General features: G+C 37.0%; 1 protein-coding gene across 4 annotated transcripts in view; it reads right to left on the minus strand.

Annotated features, from left to right (window-relative positions):
* The window catches only part of COL12A1 (collagen type XII alpha 1 chain), a 165,349-nt gene that overhangs the window by 20,384 nt on the left and 121,805 nt on the right, over nucleotides 1-23,160 (minus strand). For all 4 annotated transcript variants that reach the window (XM_063442995.1, XM_063442998.1, XM_063442996.1 and 1 more), the window contains 7 exons: nucleotides 13,771-13,920; nucleotides 11,883-11,960; nucleotides 7,708-7,794; nucleotides 6,195-6,248; nucleotides 2,279-2,374; nucleotides 1,799-1,852; nucleotides 1,496-1,549 (listed from right to left, as the gene is read on the minus strand). In XM_063442995.1, the coding sequence (XP_063299065.1) occupies nucleotides 1,496-1,549; nucleotides 1,799-1,852; nucleotides 2,279-2,374; nucleotides 6,195-6,248; nucleotides 7,708-7,794; nucleotides 11,883-11,960; nucleotides 13,771-13,920 (573 nt within the window). The remainder of the gene's footprint in view (nucleotides 1-1,495; nucleotides 1,550-1,798; nucleotides 1,853-2,278; nucleotides 2,375-6,194; nucleotides 6,249-7,707; nucleotides 7,795-11,882; nucleotides 11,961-13,770; nucleotides 13,921-23,160) is intronic.

Below are 23,160 nucleotides of genomic sequence, written 5' to 3' on the forward strand. Positions count from 1 at the left end.
AAACTGTTTTGTGAATGGAAAACTAGTGATAGGCTGATAGTGTCATGTGATAGTGATAGTGATAGTGATAGTGTCATGCACAGGCGTTGGCTTCTCCAAGTCTTCCTCAATGGAACTTTGGACATCACCAGACACGGGGGGGCAGTGTGGATGGGCAATGTCTTAAATCAATGTCTCAAATCATTCATAAATAGTTTACCCTCTAAAGGTAAAATGGAACCCCTTCAGCAACCGGGGATTGGGAGGTGGGATGGAGAGGGGACCTGCAGTGCCAGGAAAACAGATTGTTTTCCTGGCACTGGAGAGTCCCTTTAAGGCAAAAAAATGCAACAAAGAATTGGCTAAAAATTTAAAGAAACACTTGGCGGACTTGCATCATTTTAAAACATATAATACTATGTTACTCTGTAACATTGCAATATGCAACTTGATTCCAACCAGTCATCTCCACTTTAAAAGGGAAGCAGGGAAAAAACTGATGGCAAATACTTATGCAGATGTTTATGGGACACACTCCCATATGCCTTTCAAGAGGAGAAAAGAGTATACACTGAAACATGCATGGACAAATAGATGTATTTGCCTGTATATGCATTCAAGGAACACGTGACAGTTCCTAAAAATCTTTAAGTACAGGGTTGCATTTTTTTGGCATGTATAGCTTGCTGTACTTATCACATGAGTTACATACAACACTTTTATTGACATTGATACAAGTGTCAGAAATGACTGCCAACAATTGCATTTCATGAGTCATGATAACATGAAACCAATAATACTACCAATGTTTTTTTTTTTTTTAAATGTTGTTTTCCCTGTGTTATTTGTTTATTTACTTTAAATTTTATAATAAATTATTGTTTAAAAGCTAAGGAAATTGCTTTATTGACTGACAAGTGGTAAATTGGGTGTCAATGGAACATTAATGCCCTCCTGTCATTACATACCGTCCTCCTTACTGTTTCTTTTAAGGCAGTAGTAATTAATGTTCACCCAAATGATGGATAACAAGGTTTGGGGATGTGACATAAGAACAAATGTTGGATCATATTCTAAAATGTAAGCATCCCCCAAGAAAACCAATGGAATGTTTTTTATGATGCTCTTATAGAACTTCACCCTAGAATTGCTTTTTATGTACATTTGGGGAGTTACACTGCAGTAACAAAAACCTACAGGTGTAAAGTCTCTATCAGCATTAAAAAACTAAATCCACTTCGGATAACAGAGTTCAAATAGATTCTTTACTTTATCTGGAATGTGCATGCTGTTGAGAACATAGTTCAATGGCAAGAGCACATATTTAAAAAAAAATGATATTTACTATACAAACATAAAATATTTCTCATTCCTTATACTTTTTTTCCATATCATCATTTATAAACTATACAAAATAAGACTAATGACAGCACAAAAGGATAAGCACATTAAAAACACATGCCATTTAAAAAAATGCCAGTTGGCAATAAACTATAAAATTATTTTATCAATTTACCCTTTGTCCTGGTGGCCCCATAGGACCAGGTGGTCCAGTTACTCCAGGTGATCCCTGAAATAAAAATAAATAAAATATTTAGACAAATGTGCACATGTAGCTTTGATCAGAGATTAGTAGCGTGTTCTACCCACAGTTAGCTTGATATAAGATAAGAACCGAAGGTGATCCTGAGCTGATGAGAAATTAAGATAACACATTCATACTGCTTCAGTTTGCTTTCAGATAGATTGCATTTAACATGAACAGTAGAAAATGTAAAGAGAACATAACACACATATACAAATAAATAAAAGATCATACCATCCTTCCTGGTATTCCTGGGTCACCAGAATCACCCTTAATTCCTTGACGACCCTATATGACCAAAAAAGAAGAACCATTTATTAGTAAGTGTATATGAATTACGGTTTAGGAGCCCTTTAATTTCCCATATATGTATTCTGTTCAATGTATTTACTAGTTGTACTAAGTAGTTTTACATAAAACGTGGTTCTCACAACACTTAAAACCCAACCATTCGGCTTCCATAATATTGTGGAAGCTTCACTTCCTCATCATCCATTCAAGCCTGCACAGTAATGAAAGGCTGTGAACAGTAATGAAAGGCTGTAAACTTAGCTATAGTGCTTATATAGTGCCTATAGTGTTTATGAGTACAAATGAAACATGCCTCAGAATACAATTATTAAAATGCATTGTTATGTACACTCTTCTACTCTGTGTATCAGAAGGGTTTACCTAGATCAAGTGTATTTAAGATGTAGAAAAAAATAAACTTACAGGTTCTCCAGGAATAGAGAGTCCAGGTGGTCCTTGAGGTCCAGGTGGTCCTTGGGGTCCAGGTGGACCTTGGTCACCTCGCTGACCTGGAGGTCCCTATAAATAGCAACACAAAGTGAAAACAAAGTGAAAACTTAAGGGCTTTGTTTTAAATATATTTAGTCCAAGATGTTGTCATAGGTTCGGTAACATGCATTTCTTCACATTTGATAGCATTTACATAAACACGTCATTTTCAGCAATGTAATACAGTAATCATTAAATAAGTGAAGCTTATATCAATGAAGTGAAGACATAGTGAAGAATAATAAACATCAAGTGGGTGGTCTGCCTAATATACTTATTTAATTCAGGGTAGACCTCATCTGCGTCTTGGATGCTCCCCAGTTAGTGTAAATAAATCCATTGATCCTTGATTTTAGATATGGGTACCTTAAATAATTTATTTAGCCCCCCTCAAAGTCTAGAACTGCCCCGGGCTATTAATTCTAGGAATAGAGGCCCATATTATTGGAGTCATGAATTGTACATCACTTGTGAAATACAAATTACAAGTTTTCTTCAAAGTTATCCTTATATCTAACACTATCAGTAACCTTTTATATTCTAAATTATTATTTAGTTAATTTGGAACATGTAATTCAACAGAAAGGAGCTTACTTCATTTTAGAAATATGGAGCCAAGATAATTGTTTAACCCCTTAAGGACCAAACTTCTGTAATAAAAGGGAATCATGACATGCCACACACGTCATGTGTCCTTAAGGGGTTAAGCATACTTTGTACATCTACTAAGATGTATTCCTGATTGTAAAACGTTCTGAAAAAAATTGTGGTTTCATAGCCAGTAACTGAACACATATTTGCTGAAAGGCACGTATGGTTTGAATGCCTTAAGTTAAAAGGAGTAGCCATTGAACACAATCACTTAGGGTTATTCTATAAACAGAGAACTTTCAGGAAATTAACAGTAAATCACAAATGTATTTCAAGCAAAGTAGAAAAATAAATGGAAAATAATAAAACAAATGAAGAATTGTTCCAATGTGGCCTAAAATGTGGCCTAAAAAAGCTCTGGTCAATTCCCAACAATCTCCGGTATAGTGAGTAACCATGATCGTTTATCCTTACACATCATGCTCAATTACAGGGTAATGCATATTATCTTAGCCAATCACCCTGCTCAATTACAGGCTGATACAATATGTGATCCTATAAGCATGCTCAATTACAGACTGATTCAATGTGTGAGCCTATCAGCATGCTCAATTACAGACTAATTCAATGTGTGAGCCTATCAGCATGCTCAATTATAGGCTGATACAATGTGTGATCCTATCAGAATGCTCAATTACAGACTGATTCAATGTGTGAGCCTATCAGCATGCTCAATTACAGACTCATTCAATGTGTGAGCCCATCAGCATGCTCAATTACAGACTGATTCAATGCGTGAGCCAATCAGCATGCTCAATTACAGACTCATTCAATGTGTGAGCCCATCAGCATGCTCAATTACAGACTGATTCAATGCGTGAGCCAATCAGCATGCTCAATTACAGACTCATTCAATGTGTGAGCCCATCAGCATGCTCAATTACAGACTGATTCAATGCGTGAGACAATCAGCATGCTCAATTACAGACTATTTCAATGTGTGAGCCTATCAGCATGCTCAATTACAGACTGAGTCAATGTGTGAGCCTATCAGCATGGTTAATTACAGACTGATTCAATGTGTGAGCCTATCAGCATGCTCAATTACAGGCTAATACAATGTATGATCCTATCAGCATGCTCAATTACAGGGTGGTACCATATGTGGGCCTATCAACATGCTTAATTACAGGTTGACACTATATGTGAGCCTATCAGCATGCATCAGACCTCAATGCACCTGGGAGGTCTGGGATGTCACACCGATATTGTCATAAAAGACAGCATGTGAAAACAGAAGCCTGTTGTATGCTTAAGGTGAACTGCATTTTGATTGATTTTTGTCTCAATTCAAAACATCAGTGACTGAATTCAATTACTTAAAACACATTGACATCTGTTAATAATTTTCAAAATCTTCCATAGACCATTATACAAAACTTTGAGACAAAAAAACAGTAGCGTGTCTTATCTTGGATAATTGAATCCAGTCCAAACTTTTGTGAACAATACAGGAAATGGCATTTTTTTATATTATCCTTAAGAAACTCTGATATCAACCATACACAACTTTATATCTATGATTTAAAACAGAGTTTCTCAGCATGGCAGGTTTCATTAAATGTTAATTATTTATTAACTATTGCCTATTCCATGCTCTGCGATGTTTTGTAAAACCTCCAGCTTTATTAAAAGTATACTGAAACAAAATTAATAATACTACTGTTTCAGTATAATAAGTTTGATTGGCCTTGCATGGCCAAACCATTATTATGGATGCTACATGCATTAAGCACGCCAAGTCCCCGTCGGGCAAAAATTACTAATTTCACTGTGAGCAGTGAGCAGTGAAAGAATATGCACCCCACTTACTTTATTTGTATCTTTTTCATAGGCAAAAAGGTATAATGTATCAATTCATATACAGTTTATTTGGGGAAAGCTGTTGACAAAGCACTTGTATAGACCAACACATGTTCAGTGTTAATGTCTACTACCCTCATACCATACCATCAAACAGTATTTACAAATAAAATATGAATTAGGTAAGTGGAATTGACTTTCTGGTGTACATCATGATGGAGTAACTACCGTATTTATCGGCGTATAACACGCACTTTTTCTCCCTGAAAATAGGGGGAAAATGATGGGTGCGTGTTATACGCTGATATCCCATATTTACTTACCTGTCTTGAAGCGTGGGCCGGTGTTCAGCACGCACCACGGTACTGGAACTTAAATTTCAGGTTCCGGTTTCCGGCGGGACTGAAAGAAAGTGTGCACACTATTGTGTGCACACTTCCTTTCAGTCCTGCCGGAAACCGGAACCTGAAATTTAAGTTCCAGTACCGCGGTGCGCGCTGTGAAGCCGGCCCACGCTTCAAGACAGGTAAGTAATTATGGGACAAGAGGGAAAGTGCATTAGGGGACACTATGGGAGGGGGGGGAAGAATACTATGGAAAGGGGGGGAACACTATGGAAAGGGGGGGAACACTATGGGAGGGGGTGGAGAATACTATGGGAGGGGGGGAAGAATACTATGGAAAGGGGGGGACACTATGGGAGAGGGGGGGGGAGAATACTATGGAAATGGGGGGAACCACTATGGGATGAGGGGGGAACACTATGGGAGGGGGGAGAATACTATGGGAGGCGGGGGATAATACTATGGGAGGGGGGGGAGAATACTATGGGAGGGGGGAGAATACTATGGGAGGGAGGAGAATACTATGGGAGGGGGGGAGAATACTATGGGAGGGGGGGAGAATACTATGGGAGGGGGTGTAGAATACTATGGAAAGGGGGGGGAACACTATGGGATGAGGGGGGGAAATACTATGGAAGGGGTGGAAATTTCCTGGAATTTCCTTCTGAAAATGAGGTGCGTGTTATACGCCGGTGCGTGTTATACGCCGATAAATCCGGTATATCCGAAGAGCATTGACTGCAGCTGATAGTAAATGCCTGATCTTTTTTATGCTAGAGATACTGTTCAAAAGCTATTTTTAATACATTACTATATCAGAAAGATGAAGCTGATCACTTGCAGAGTTCACTATGTAATTTTGGTTTGGATTTATGAAGTGTAACTTTCACTCACAGTTGTGAATTTCCTTTGAGCAACAACAAAAAAATATTTACTTAATGACCACTTCATCAATAGCTATTTCTAAATAATAGGATTCTGCATAATAGGAGTACATATAAAATATATATATATATATATATCTACACACTGCAACGTTAAAATATACTTACACTAGGACCATCTCCTCCCCTTTCACCTCTGGGTCCTTTGTTACCAGGCATACCCTAAAAATAGAAGGGGAAAAAATTGAATATTTGTTGCACCATCTTGTTAGAATCTTTAACTCCTAATAAAATATCTTTGACTCTGAGAGGTCTAGGATTTAATTTTCTTGCACTTTAAAAGAAAGATATTTCACATGAGGCCATTCGAAATTCTTTACATGAGCACATTTGTGTTTCATTATCGCTGCCAATCTTACTCAGTCAGCTTGTGAGTTTGGATAAGCACTAGTTTCCTATTGAGAATCACGACTTGTGCTTTATATTTTTCAGATGATTTGTGGAATTATAGTTTAAAAAAAGAAAATTGAGAACATGTCAGTACTGGAGGGCTGATAATTGTATCAATATATATAATATTTACTGATCCTGAAAAGGCAAGCCTGCTCCATTTATCCATGAATGTAAACAAAGAAAAAGGTGACACCATGAAGAAGGCAAAACAATGATATCACATAACTGTAACTGCATGGGGTTATATTAGAGGTTAGCGAAAACAATGAGATCACCCAACTACACTGGTGCAAAGTCAAACAAGAAGTTAAAATATGTCTTTAACACACAGTGTGAGTTCCACATTATCAGAAATGCTAGAGCTTTATTTGGTAGAGTTATATTGACAAAGCAGTTAAACATTTTAAAGACTTCAGTGAAAACATTTCTGTTTTTCTATTGAGTTCATCAATGTGGACCCAGGAGATAGAAACCAGTTAGGAGAGGATTAAATGTGAATGCTAATAGAGGACATGGGGTTCAGTTGGGGAGTGCTAAGAAGTAGGGCTAGGGTAAGCAACCTTAAGTACTTCTGATGTTGTGGACTACATCTCCCATAATGCTCTCAGAGCCATAATGCTGGCAAAGCATTGTGGAGATTTAGTCCACAGCTTCCGGAGTTCCTAATATTGCTTATGTCTGAATTAGGGGAATATTTAGAAAGCTATAGGTCAGAAAGGAGGGTACACTGAATTAGTGTAATGCGTTCAGTACTACATCCCACTCACTAGTTTAGAATGGTATAGCATGAATGTTGGTCTCCTTGTGTGTTTACATGTGTCTTTTACAGCGGTTAATGTTTTACTTTCCCAAAAAAAAGATGTTTTTGTCCCACACATTGAAAAAATATTCATGGCAACTACAGCATTGTGCTAGGCTGTTATCTATGTTTAGTTGAATGTGATAATTCCTCATATAAAGTGGACTAGGGTCATATATGTAAGTAGTTGATATTCCTAAGTAAACACTGATCTGGATAGAAATGCGGAAAGAATAGATAGTAATGTGTGATACATGTTGTGTTTTTGTTGAATAGTTGGAACAGTCTTTGTTTCTTTCCATCTATCCTCTTTAAGTTAAAACTAACCAATTAACATAAAAATTGTAACCACTGAAAAGTAAACTGTCTGCTCAGTTTTCTGAGTTAAAAAAATGATATATTTATATAAAAAACTTAAAGCAAACTCACGGATGGGCCAATGGGTCCAGGTGCTCCGATGCTGTCTTGAGCACACGTACAGGCATGTGGTAAGGGTGGGCACTTGGCTTCATCTCTCTAAAAAAAAAGACACACTACATGGTTAAGTTGTTGTTATTATATGATATCGCAATGCTTTGTAACGAAACACATTTATTGAATTAGGAAATACCATAATAAACACCATAACATAATAATATTATAATTTTTTTTCTAAAATACGAAGTTTTAGATTCTACACATTTCACAGCATCGATTATGCACAAGAATATGTATTTTTGTTTCAATTACCAGAAAATTATTTTTGTGTGCGTGCGTGCGTGCGTGCAAGCATGCATACATGCATGTGTTGTATTTTTTTTGTTGTGTTTTGGGGAAGACTTTTTCATATTCTTTGCCTCCACCATACCTGACAACCCTTAAGGTTATTTTGTATTTTATTAATGATATATTATGACCTATGATCTCAGGCTATGCTGCTTAAATATATGCATGCCTCAACCTGCATTTCTGTACAATATAACTATGTGAAATGATCACCTTGTATCCAGCTATGTTAATGAAATGGGACAATTTAAGAAGTAGAAAGTGTTATTTGCATAAAATGGGGGGGGGTGCTAAAATGTAGTAGGCTGTGAGTATTTGTTTCTTTCATAACATTTTGCTATGACTATGCAGGGTGCCAAAAAGGTACATTCCAAGATATTGTAAAAACTACACTTCCCAAGATGTATTGCCAGCCTTCAGAATTGCAAAGCATCATGAAAGATGTAGTTCTAGAACATATCTTTTGGTCATCCTTGCACTAATACACACCTGTGCTAAAACATTTTAATACTGTGAACAATAGTTACTCTTTACTGTTAATTCGAAAGCAGAGACTAACATACAAAGTACACACAAACATGTCTTAATCATTGTAAAAACATGACATGTGTAAAGGCAAAAATCTGATAGAATGATGTGTCAAGAAAAGGTTGAGGGGAAAATATACAGGAATCAAATCCTATAATTTTATTCCTACAGTGAGGGGGAAAAGTATTTGATCCCCTGGTGGTTTTGAACATTTGCCCACTGACAAAGAAATGATCTGTCTATAATTTGAATGGTAGATGTATTTTAAAAGTGAGAGACAGAATAACAATAAAGAAATCCAGAACAATGCATATCAAAAAAGTTATATATTGATTTGCATGTCAATGAGAGAAATAAGTGTTTGACCCTTTCGACTTAGTACTTGGTGGCAAAACCCTTGTTGGCAATCACAGAGGTCAGACTTTTTTTGTAGTTGGCCCCCAGGTTTGCTCACATCTCAGGAGGGATTTTGTCCCACTCCTCTTTGCAGATCCTCTCCAAGTCATTAAGTTTTTGAGGCTGATGTTTGGCAACCTTCAGCTCCCTCCACAGATATTCTGTGGGATTAAGGTATGGAGACTGGCTAGGCCACTCCAGGACCTTAATGTGCTTCTTCTTGAGCCACTCCTTTGTTGCCTTGTCTGTGTGTTTTGGGTCATTGTCATGCTGTACTACCCATCCACGACCTATTTGCAATGCCCTGGCTGAGGGAAGGAGGGTCTCACCCAAGATTTGACGGTGTATGGCCCCGTCCATCGTTCCTTTGATGTGCTGCAGTTGTCCTGTCCCCTTAGCAGAAAAAATACCCAGAAAGCATAATGTTTCCACCTCCATGTTTGATGATGGGGATGGTGTTCTTGGGGTCATAGGCAGCATTCATCCTCCTGCAAACATGGCGAGTTGAGTTGATGCCAAAGAGCTCGATTTTGGTCTCATCTGACCACAACACTTTCACCCAGTTCTTCTCTGAATCATTCAGATGTTCATTGGCAAACTTAAGATGGCCCTGCACATGTGCTTTCTTGAGAAGGGGGACCTTGTGGGTGCTGCAGGATTTTAGTCCTTCACATAGTGTGTTACCAATTGTCTTGAGATCATTAAAAAGATCCTCCCGTGTAGTTCTGGGCTGATTCCTCACCGTTCTCATGATCATTGAAACTCCACAAGGGGAGATATTGTATGGAGCACCAGACTGAGGGAGACTGACAGTTATTTTTTGTTTCTTCCATTTGCGAATAATCGCACCAACTGCTGTCACCTTGTCACCAAGCTGCTTGGCGATGGTCTTGTAGCCCATTCCATCCTTGTGTAAGTCTACAATCTTGTCCCTGACATCCTTGGACAGCTCTTTGGTCTTGGCCATGGTGGAGAGTTTGGAATCTGATTGATTGATTGATTGCGTCTGTGGACAGGTGTCTTTTATACTTGCAACGAGCTGAGATTAGGAGCACTCCCTTTAAGAGAGTGCTCTTAATCCCAGCTCGTTACCTGTATAAAAGACACCTGGGAGTCAGAAATCTTGCTGATAGGGGATCAAATACTTATTTCATTTATTGACATGCAAATCAATTTATAACTTTTTTGAAATGTGTTTCTCTGGATTTTCTTTTCGTTATTCTGTCTCTCATTTTTAAAATACACCTAACATTAAAATAATAGACTGATCATTTCTTTGTCAGTGGACAAACATTAAAAATCAGCAGGGGATCAAATACTTTTTCCCTCACTGTAGATGCAAGTTGTATTAAATCCAGTTCAGTAAAATCAATAAACTTCAAATTAGATAAAGTATTATTTTCCTTGGTCGTAAACTATAAATATTTCATTCAATTGCAAATACTCTTTAAACTCTTTATACATTTTAAACTCTTTAATACAGGCATTTCACGCAGAGCACACAATACAAGTACATGTGATGTCACAGAGTGGTAATCAGCATCTTTCTTGGCTTATGATAGGTAAACAACATTTATCATTATCATTGTGGGCACAGGGTAAACCGTTGTTTGTAAATGGGCTTAAACTCGATTCATGTTATATGTAATTGAGATGCTACACATGGTTTGAAGTAGGGAGTGCTTCTCTAAGTATGTTTGTTCTATTATTTAAAAATTGGCAAAACTGTATTTGCTATTCTAGCCTTCCTTTGTATAACTTAACAGTTTCTTAAAGTAATTTGATATTTGAAAAGCTTTTGTGACCTTTTAAGTTTTGAGGATTTTTTTTTTAATTAATGACATTCAGATTGGCTACAAGTAAGCATCTCCCCCTGCACATAGTAAAGAAGTATTTATTCAATCAAAAGCACAGTAGATACATTTTAGTGATTTATCATTAAAGTGGTCTAATTGCTTTAGCAGAAAAAAAAAAAAAAAACTTTTCTTGGCAGCCTGTTTAGGGGCTTTATTTCTCAGGTGACATTTTACCATTGTGAAAGGCAGCAATGATTTATCATAGACGTGTAATCCTACAAAACAAATTGAAGACAAATCCTACAAATGCTTAGATATAGTTTTTTAACTTATTGGAGATAACTAAAAAATGTAGACATTGCTTGCTAGTAATGGGTTTAGCAACTGTGTGTATCGTCATCTAAGATCCGTAACTCTTCTACTAGATTACTATTATTGTAAGATGTGTCTGCCTATAACACCTCTACATCTTACTGTCTATGTAACAGTAGGTGTTTCTGTATAATGCAACTCAGTGCTAGTCCACTATCTGTAAAAGTCACATATGATTTTAATATATTTTGTGTAAAATCACTTTAGAAATTCATGTCGTGCAACATATTATTTTGTTTACAAAATTTGGGATGATCATTTTCACTCTGGAAGCTTTCGCCTACTACCTACCTAAAATGTTTATAGTTTAGACTGGCAAACTAAATACTTATATTCAATTATTTTATAAAATAATATATGCATAGTAATGGAGAACTATGATAAAATGTTAAATCAGGCCTTGCTTTTTGACCTATGAATACCCAAAGGTCAAGTCTCTAGCCGACATCTCCATTTCAGTTACAACAGGAGTAGACAACAGGTATTTATCTAACTTTGGACAACTTCAATTTCCATGATGCTTTGCCACCCAACAGGCAGAGCATTATGATATTTTTAGTTCTACAACAGCTGGAGAGTAACCTGCTTCCTACCACCAAGTTATTGTCATGTATGATGCATTGCAATATGATTCATTTACTTGCATTACTTGATAAGTTCATATCCAGAATTAGATCTAAGATCTAAAAAGTATAAAATAAAATATTATATAATTTTAAGGAAAAAGTCATTATTTTCTCAACTCACCATTGATGGAATATCACAGCATCTATCCCTACTGGTCCAGGTGACAGTGCACACAATGTCAAACATCTGGAGCAAGAACTGAGGAGAGGGAAAAGAGAATTGTGTTTATTTGTCAGACGGCTTGTATATTTCTTAATCAGACATTTCAAGATATTTCCCTAGCGTCTGCATCTGAGTAGATGACAAATGAACATCTGCAAGAAATTACAAACTATGATGTCAGCTGGTAAAATCATTTAAGTACTACTTGTTTGGCAGGGGTTTCTATTGTTTAACTGATATTTCTTGTTTTATTTGATGTGGCACATGAGATCGCAGAAAAAAACAAAGGCAAAGAAAAATAGGGAAAATTAAACACTGTCAATTTAACAAAATATATGTTTTGCTAGTATGTTTAGACATCAGAATAAATACATAAATAAATAATTAAATCTATCTATCTTCATATCTATCTGACGGGTATGGGGTATTAACGTTTGAGCAATTGCTGTCTGTCCACCAGTTAGGGCAGGGGTGCCCAAATGGATGTTTTGAAATGACAACTTCCATGATGCTTTGTCTTTCTAAGAGCATCCCAAAGGGCTGCAAAGCAGCATGGGAGTTGTGATATTACAACATCTAGGGAGCTAACCTTTGGGCACCCCTAAGTTAGGGCTTAGGCCTCACTTGTGGCATGCCAATGGAGCCAAAAATCTAAAAAAAGCAGATGGTACAAAATAGTGCAAAATCGTTTAAAATATAACGAATTGGCTCCATTGGAAAGATCCTTACCATCTCTAAATGCCCTGGAGGGGAGACAGGCGCATTATTCCTTACGTTTTGTAAGTTCTCTACCTCATGGAGTTTTTATCTTATTCCTATGTACTTCACCATATTTTTTCCTTTCTATTTGTAGCTTTATACCATACCATCATTTTTGCCACACAGGTTGCATTGTTCTTATCTGGGTGTACCACATAACCCCGTATCCTATTATATAGTATATCGTTTTTTGTCTCAGTTGGCTAGTAAAAACTGACCAGTCTCACACTACCGATGGGGTTTTAACTATTTGCTCGCTTGCTGACAGTGCTATCAGTAGGTACATTTTGCCTCCAAATGCAGATGAATTTCGTTTGAGATTTTGCTTTCAACCAAATTTGATTTTAGTGAATTCAGTTGAAAGTTGGTATTTGATAAACGAATGAATGCCACATTTTATACATGATTCTATATTTTATATACAACTTGAATTCTAGCTATAGTCTTATTGACAGAGAAGATCAAGCTAAACAAGACAAAAGAAATGCAAAAATCTGAATATTTTTCTAAATATAGCTCTATACGGGCCTATTCTGAAATTAGACTTATTGTGACATAAAAAATGCCAAGCATGTTACGCCAATATTTCACATTTAAAATTATTTCAAGTTCCAGTTTAATATAACTGTTTTTTGTTAAGACATTTAGTCTCTTTAATAAGTATGTATGTATGAAATGGTGTTGCATGTTTTAATTTGAATACCATGTGAAATATTGTGTCCCGGATTGCTCTGCATTTTGTACCCTTTATTTATTTCTATACAAAACTTTTGTCTCAGTCTGCAAGTTAAAAATTGGAGGTCTATTTACAAGAAGCAGAGGTACATCTGTTACAAATAATATGCATAGTTTGTCTCCATCTTTATTTCATTGCATTTTAATAAATCATTTAAATTCCCCACACAGATACAATCTAGTTTATGAAGGCATATGAGAAAATGATTTCATCTTAATTATATAAACTTCCATTTTTATTACTCTTGCTATTTAAAAAAGCAATTTTTTAGAGGAAAAAAAAAACTCCATGGTTAAATTAAAAGAATAATTTCTATTTTATATTAGCCATAATTGTCTATAGAATTCTTACTGGTGCTGATTTCTTGTCACCCTTTGCTAATTTCCCAAGCACTTCGTATCCATCAGTGGTAATGTTACCAGCTTCTTTAATTTCCTTTTCCGCAACTTCACTGCAGTCCACATAGATGCGTACAAATTTTGGAGATACCACAATATTGACCTGAGAAAAAAAGAAACAGTTTTATAAATTTTTGAAGCAGTTTATGTTTTTGTTAATAATCAATATGAATGTGAAGTGTATCATTATTTGTTTAAAAAGAATATGTATAATTGTCAGTTTGTGGTGGTACAGTATTTACGTGATATCTATGGAGATGAACTGTGATATCGTGATGAGTGAGCATGAAAATGATATGGTGTTTAGCCTAACGAGACAACCTATTATTTATGGAATTAGAGAGTGATGGTGGGATTCACAATGAGCTTTAATACTGCAGACATTAGTAGACCTGCAACCCCTCTCATATCTGCATAGAAAAAGTGCAGAGACGAGCTACAAAATTGATAAAAAGGAATGGAGCATTTTAGTTATGAGGAAAGGTTAAACATTTTTAATCTCTTTAGTTTGGAAAAACAGCGCCTCAGAGGGGATATGATAACATTATACAAATATATTCAGGGCCAGTACAAACCATTCTCTGGAAATCTATTCATAAACTGGTCTATTCATAGGACACGAGGTCACACATTTAGGCTTGAAGAAAGGAGATTTCATCTAAGGTAAAGAAATTGTTTTTTTACCGTAAGTGCAATAAGGATATGGAATTCCATACAGATGTTTAAACTGTAATTGGATAAATACTTGCAAAAACATAACATACCGGGATATAATTTATAATTAGTGGTGGACATCTGACTGCTATTTTGGGGTCAAGGAGGAATTTTTTCCTAGTTTGTTGCAAAATTAGAAGTGCTTCAGACCAGGTTTTTTTGCCTTTTTTTGGATCAACAGCAAAAACTTATGTGAGGAAGGCTGAACTTTATGGACGCAAGTTTCTTTTCAGCTATGTAACTATGCAACTATGTAATCTGCCTTTACTGACCTGAATAATGAGAAGCGGAAACTTTTGAGATGAATTGTGGTAGCAAGTTATAAATCTCCTACAGCCCTTTCCACAAATTTCCCAATGGATACACAGAATGGCTAAATGTATAACTAGAGTATGTCTCGGTCTAAGTTTTATCTGAGCACTCCATTGGCATAAAATATGTCCCAAAATTACCCTAGTTTCTAAAATGACCCAGTGTGACATATTGTGAAATCTACTGATGCGTAATGTAATACATAAAACAAGACAGAGATTGAAGTATATAATGAACCACACATGTATTAAAATCTAATTATCAAAACATGTTTGCCAAGAAAATGACCTTTTGGTAAAGCTGTTAAACATTAACAACAATTATTTCCAGCAAACTGAACAATCCTGGAGACCCACCATCCTCAAAACCACAACAATGTTGTCAATCTTCCATTTCAACACAAGAAGACTTTCATGGTCTGATGTCTCCAGTGTTTCAATGTCTATTTAAAGCAATGTTATTGTATAAAACGACTCCAATAAAATACTTAACTTTTGAAGTGTTAAATCATCAAACAAAAACTAATGGCCAAGCTTTTGAACTGTGCATGTGTTTTCTAATTATCTATGTATCATTAAAATATAGATACCAGATGCCTGGGAGAACACAAGACACTAGCTCCCATATGAAGTGAGAATACTATGCTTTATGCTCCAATCACAACAGATAGGGCATGAGTTTAGAGTGAACTTGCTAAAGCAATGCATGCTTGATGGTCAGTCATCACATCTACCTTCTCAAGCAAGCTGAGCATCAATGAACCAGACAGCATAAATCGTTATGTTCACTCTATCTATCTCGATGCGATTTGATGAGTAAAGAACATCCAACATATATTTCATAAAATTATTTACTATACAGCCAGGTCACTGGTAAGCAGATTTGAATGTGCATAACTGTGTTAATGATATAGCCAACCTATCAATTTAACTTGAAATTTTTCACGTCTGACTCCAAGGCTGTAAAACATAATATTAGTACCCAAAGAATATTATCAGATAGCAATTCATATAGCACACAATCTGAGACTGGCTACACTAAAATCCAGCTTAAGATACCTTAACATAACATACTTTGTTTATTTCTATTTTTTGTTGTGATTAGTAAGTTGTTAATACGAAAAGTTTAGCTCAACGGTTTTCCTTTATATTATTAAAGATTACTTGTTGTGAAGTTTGCCATGATACACATCTCTAGAGCTTAACTCATCATTGCTTCATAGAGCACAAAAGAATTGATGTGCGTTCATATCTTTGGTCGATTAATCTTGTGAGATCTACAGCATATACAAAATGTTACATCAAGGATTTACCCACAACAATAACTCCAGACGTAATTAAGTTTGCAAATCATCTGTATTATTACATTAGCACCATAAACATTTTAAACACTACATGACTCATGAAGTGTCTGTATCATCGTGATAAAATGAAATCTGCCTAATTACTTATCAATGAGGCTTTAAGTCAGCTACATGTCTTTTCATCAGGGCTCCAAAAGTTTGTGCATGCTTGATGTCCTGATGAAATATGGTGACATTCTTAATCTGTACATCTGGTCCACACACTGCACATCAGTGTGTTTACTTTAAATCCCTTGATAGAACTTGTCACAACAATAACCTCACACCATACACACAAGCCTCCAGTGAGCTACCACCGATCAAGGCCCTCGGATTTTTTTCTTTTGTTTATTTGAATTTGAATTCTTCTATTATCAAACGTGTGTGCATGTTTTATTCATTGTATTTGCATTTCAACATGCTAGGGTATTTCAATAAATCTCCCTGAATATTTTTTTCTTTATTTTTTTTAAAGAAAAATTAAAATGAAATTGTCTAAATATTTAAAGATTAATTAGTGGAATCTTAAAAGTAGAATGTAAAATTACCAGTGAGCAGAATATCAAAATGTATAATCGTAAAAGACATTGTAGGATTTATTAACGTTACAGATTAATTTTAATGATATTCCCAATGAGTAATGTCAAATAATAAAAATAGCTATATTGTATGAATCAGTGACAGTTAATATATTTATTTTTCCTTGTTTTCCTACTATTTTAGCAAAAAATTGTGTTATTTAAATACAAGTCTATAACACTGCTAGCAGCAGTTCAGACTGTGCAACAAATTAAATATTTTATCAAGCGTTTTAAAAGACTGTAGCTGATTACCTATAATTTATGCAAACAAGTTATTTTTGATTGCAGAACTAGAATACTCTAAACAGAACGTTAGTTGGACTAAAGGAATAGTCCATATTCCCCTCTTGGGCTTAGTGTAGATACCCTTACATCATTAACACCTTTAATTAACTATGAAAACAAAACCATAATCTGGTATTTAAGACTTTTTAAAATCGGTTTTAAAACACACTATATTTTCTCTACATTTATGAATATAATAACAACCAAATGAGGTTGAAAATCACAGCAACATAAGCTGACTGAGCTCACATTCTGTCTGGAAACCCATATGGTTTTATTCACACTAAACCACAGACACGTCCTCTGAAACACCGAGCACTGTTCTATTCAGTAGGTTTCCTCTCAGTACCAATCATTTAAGATTTATGGTATTGTTGGTATATTCCACAATATCCATGGAAATAATCACCAGCATTGGAAACATGGATATTTCTGAACCACCGCTGATGCTTGGGAGCGCCTGAATGTCTCCCTGCAGCCATTAGCCAATAATGGATTGTTCTGTGGAAGGTTCCTGAATATTTATTTAATGTCACTTGAGGTGTTCTGACTGCCTCCTCTGCTACTATAGTCCCAGGAATGCATTAATTAAATAGTGAGTTAATAATATAGGATTTACACTGGAGTTGTAATCACGGGATCATAGACATTGTAGAAATAAGGAGTAATTCCATATGTACATAAAGGTAAAAGATGGCACCATTTCAGCTACAAGATGTAAATACAATAAATGTGATTTATGTAGCAGTTAACTAGGCAGAATTAGACTTTATTTTGACATAGTGTGCCAATAATGCTATCTCATTTACATCTAATGAGGTCACAGGGAAGAAGTTAAATCTAAATGCACGCTTCCTTTCTCTCTCCCTTCCTGTGTGTCATCATGGAAAGGTGTTGTTGTTAAACGGGGTCTTGCTATGGGTGAGATCTAATGGGGTATCATGTGTTTAGTTGTAAATAGTGGGTTTGTTACTCTAGTTTGTTTGTCTGCCATTTACTTGTATGTTGCTGAGTGTTTGTCTCTGAATAAATATTTGTTAAAGTAGATAGACCAAAGTGAATCTATTTTCTTATAAATGGTATTTCAATACTTCATAAGACACTACACAGTGGTGCCTTTGGCATGGCCTTCATAAGCCCAACCGTCCTGTATCCCAATTTTATACCTCTCAATGGGAGATATGCCATAGCACTTACTTTGTTATACAAATTTTGTGTTGTTTCTCCTAACTCTTTTCTTATTTTATGTATCCCAAATGCTATGTTTTTAGGTTAATGCAAACAATCTGAGTAAAAATTAAGATTATAAACGTCGGTTCATATTTCCCAAAGACTCACAGAGCAATTCCTTACAATAGAGCCAAACATCTTTCTGCATCTTGTGACATTGCTAGTTCAACATCTAGAGAACAGAAAGGCTTTAAAAGTCTATGACCTAAGCCACAATTTCCCGCTCACGCCAAGTCTGCACTAATTATATTTTTCTGGAAGACAAGCAAACTGACATAAAAACAAACAAGGAAGTTGTTCTCTATAATAATGCCAAACTGTACAGACATCATAATTATCTTTGGAATATGACAGAGCAAAGGGAAGTAAAATAAAAGCTTGTTCTACTACATGTGTTTCCAAAACATATTTAAGGAGGTTTCTACTAATGCTGACTAAAATATGTCATACAAAATCACAATTAAAGAGACATCTCAATCAAATCAAACACACGATCTTGCTCCTGGTAAACCTCCCAAGTTTGGCCATTTCAGACAACCTATAGCAGTGTTTGGTTTGGGATGATTGGAACTATAGTGCAGAAAATCTGGATCACTGGATCTATAGGATGTCTGTCCCTCAAGTAATAAATACCAGTATTAGAAAAAGGGTCCAGGCACTCCAATGTCTTCAGACATCTTTATTAGAACATGTGGAACACTGCTGGCCCTTGGTTCAGTTAAGCACCCTGTCTTAAGGGAATTGAGTGTGGTTCCTTTTCAATTTTTGCAATTGTGCCTCAAGTAATGTACAGAGTTAATCAAAGTGAGTTTTCAAACCAATGAGGCCTTAAAGTTGAAATTCACTTTGAATTCTCCCTTTAGTGAATAACTTGGTCGGTTTTAGGGCAGTATTATTTTGCAATGGTTATATCATTGAAGCAATAGAAAAATCATACTTCAGGTCATGCACACATCTGCTAGTGTATGTTCTGCATTGTGTATATATAAGAAAGAAAATTGCACTTCTCATGGTTTCAAGCTTTCAAAACAAACATACTTGAATCTACCTTTATTGTTAACAGGATCCTCAACTAGCATGCTTTGCTAAATCATATCCATGCTTTATAAACATGCATTCATTTTGTATATCACATGGGATATTAGAACTGCTATGTTCTATGAAATTGCACGGTTTTCTGTAAAATGTGCATAAAATGGGGGCGGAGCCAACTGCCGAAGGGGGCGGAGCCAACTGCCGAACCGACAGGTCGCATCCACAGAGAGCTCCCGGCGAAATTGACCTAAAAGACCCCAAAAAACCCGACATATCACCCCCAAAAGCGGACCAGCCACCTACATAGGCAGTGAACATGGGCAGGAAGAGCAAGAAACCCAAGCCCGATCCACCCCGACAGGGCACCAGCATAGGGGACCTGTGGCGGCGAGCGCATGGTGCCTAAGAGCCTGTCATGGCCGCCTACATGGACGACTTGGAAGATTCAGACGACTTGCTCTCTGAGCCGGACGAGATATGCCTGCCCGCGATGCGGGCACCGGAGAAACCTACCGTAAACCCTGCTCTGCAACCCGACACAGCTCCGGTCACGAAATCGGAAATGAAGGAGCTGCTGGCAGAACTCCGACGAGGCTTTCAGGAGGACGTGGCGGACATGCGGCGGGACATAAAAGGCCTCACCGATCGCGTGGCAACCGTGGAGCACAACTCCCACACGCATACTAGGCAGATAGCCTCACTCCAGCAGGAGACGAAAATGTTGCAACAACAACAAATAAAGGTGGAACAGGCCATGGCAGCAATGGAAGACGCCAGACGCGCCCAGAACCTCAAGGTAAGGGGCATAGCCGAATCAGTCCCTGAAGCTGAACTCCCCCACCTAGTGAGGCGTCTGGTGAGCACAATATTGCCGCCAAAGCAGGCCAAAGGAGTAGGCCTAGAGGGCATATTTAGGATCCCTAAACCACCCACTGCCCCACCAGCAGCAACCAGGGACCTAATCATTAAATTCCATAAGCGACAGGACAAGGAATCCATACAGGCCGCAATCCGAAACACCGCGCCGATCGTCTTCGAGGACATGACCTTATCAATTTATTCTGACCTATCAAGGGGGACTATGGCCTGGCGATCTACCCTGAAACCCTTCACCACCCTGCTCCGCGAGAACGACATCCAATACAGATGGCGCTCACCCTGTAAACTCCAAGTGCTGCACGGAGCGGCCACACATCTAGTAATGGACTTGCAGGAGGCGGAAGCCCTCCTCCCCACCCTAGGCCTTCCAGCGGACGCCATGCGGCGACAGCGTACAACCCACAAGCCACACAGATGGAATCCTGCTACCTCCGAACCCTTTTTTCCAGGCGGACCTGTCCGCACTACGCAGACTGTCACGACCGCCTGAATCCTTCAGGAGGGGACTGTCCAACAACTAAAGCGGCTAATGATGTGAATGCCTTATTGTTCGCATTTACCTATTTCTTCTGCTCCAATTAATGTTCTCAGATAGCATTCTCAATCTGTATTTTGTGTAAAGTACTACGTTATAAGCGAATGTTCGGGGGATGAGTCCCGGGGACGCACCCGCCATAAAGGCTACAGTATGCACTGTAAGCCATGCCTTAGACTATGCACGTGCGGCTCCATTGCATAATTTTTACCGAGCCTATAAGCCACTGCTCAACTACACCCCTGCGCAGACAAAGGCAGTGAGATAGCGCAGCGGACTCCGCACAGTAAACCAAACACCTATAGGTACCGATATTTGCAGACTCGCATTTTAGTTATTTTAGTTTTAGTTTTTCTGTTTCTATAGACCTAGCTCGATTAGCTTAGTAAAATACATGCATAATTGACACACAACGTGCTTAGCGAAACAAGAGTGTAGACCTTATTCTGGCCCGCGCACTGGACGAGCGAGACCGCTTTGTATTCTGCAGGGCTATTGACCTTATCTTGTGTTTAATTTTGTATTAACCCGTTGTACCTCCTTGACTAACCTGTTCTTCAAGTAATACATACTTAAAAATGTGCCGAAACCCTTATGCCACAGAAGCTCAGTTAATGTATCTTAATTTTTACTGCATAACTTAAAATGTACTGTATACCATTATGCCACGTTATGCCGGCTTGTGACTGCTATTGTGGCTGACCAAGCCGATTGTTATATAATGCACAACAAAAATAAAGAATTCAAAAAAAAAAAAATGTGCATAAAATTCCTTAAGAGCAAGGAAGGGGATATACAAATTTTCACCCTTCAGTCGCACAAAAGTATATGCTGCCATTAGCAGTTGAGCAAAAAAAAAAAAAACTATGGAGATAATGGTTTCTGTCTTAAATGCCTTTAAAGTAAGACTATGTATTTGATTACCTAATTATTTTTCCATGCTTTCAGAACACCTTTAGGTCTAGAAAAAGATTAACTGTTATGATGAAAGATGTGCCATTCCATCCTTTAGGCTCCAGCATATTTCCCATGCAAGGTATGTACACAAAGTACTGGCATGCAGCAAGAATCACGTCATTATAAATTCATCAGATTAACTGTTGATCCTGGTGCTGTCACAAATTGAGCAGAGACTATAATTTAGAATTAGTGGTGATATATTTATTTGATCTATGTTCACAAAATTAAGGAATGCAGATATCCAATTACATTGCATGTGTTAGAACTCGCTAGCAGAAAAAATATTTAAATGGAAACTTTAGCTAAAATGTTAAAAGATGCTAAAAAAAAAAAGTTTTCAATATCAAAGGATATTTGGTAACTTGCACAATGTACATGCGAAGCTTTCAAAGTTATATCAGCAGAATTGACTGAGGAAGCAAATTTCTTAATCACACTTTATGATTAGCTTAGTGGTACAGAAACCAGCTGTTTGAAAACTGCCCAAAAGTCATTTTGAAGAACACATATAGCAGAAATTAACTTCCATCACCTGGTGGAAAGGTTTTTGAAGGAATGGAAACATTTATGCATTCATATTGCTGAATATGAACATATTTCTCTCATGAAACAGTTGAAATCTTAATCCATCCCAGTTTACATGCATGACCATGACTTAAGCTGGAGTTGACTCTGTTTTAATGTATTACTATTATTACAAAGAAAATGCATTCAATATATAAAATAACCCAATAAAAAGTAAAAAGATCACATATTTGAAGTTCCTTTAAATCCCCAGAATCCCATTATTTGAACAGAGCATATCCCATAAAACCTTGACTACCATGGGTTCCTTGGGATTTTAATTTGGTTCTTGGAAAAATCTCCAGTCATTGCTGTAACATAATATTACTATATGAATGGAACGTGTTAATACTATCTTTCAACAATATTCATATGAGCAGCCAAGGCTGTGAAAGAGAGAACCTATAAGAGAAAGTGGGAACTTATTTAATACAAGAACACCAAACCAGTGTATCGAAGAAGCTTTTTTTGCTTCATGTAACATTGCTTAGTGATGGTGGGGTTACAGCTGCATCCATTTTTACAAATTGCTCCACTTATAAGCAATTGTATGCACAGGGACAGAAGACTTCCTTTATATCCTATTCATGTGATTTATTTATAACTGCCAGAGGGTCATTTACAGCTCCTGGCGCCTTAGTCACAGGAGCTGATGTCACTGCTGAACTCTTGTGCAAGAGTACAGCATTGAGGTCTATGGAAAATCCTCTATATACAGAACCAATTCCTTGCAGCCGAGGTGACACTTCTTCACGGCGGTAGCACCACCAGTGTCAATAAGTGTTAAGCAGAGTTGAGTAGTAGTCCCTACTTTGTCCCAATATTTTTTTTTTACTGGGTTGGAATTTCAGTGGAATTTCAACAAAGTCAATATGAGTATTAATAAGGATTCTATATTTTTTAAGG

This window comes from Pelobates fuscus, chromosome 2 (genome assembly GCF_036172605.1).
Source record: "Pelobates fuscus isolate aPelFus1 chromosome 2, aPelFus1.pri, whole genome shotgun sequence".
NCBI lineage: Eukaryota > Metazoa > Chordata > Amphibia > Anura > Pelobatidae > Pelobates > Pelobates fuscus.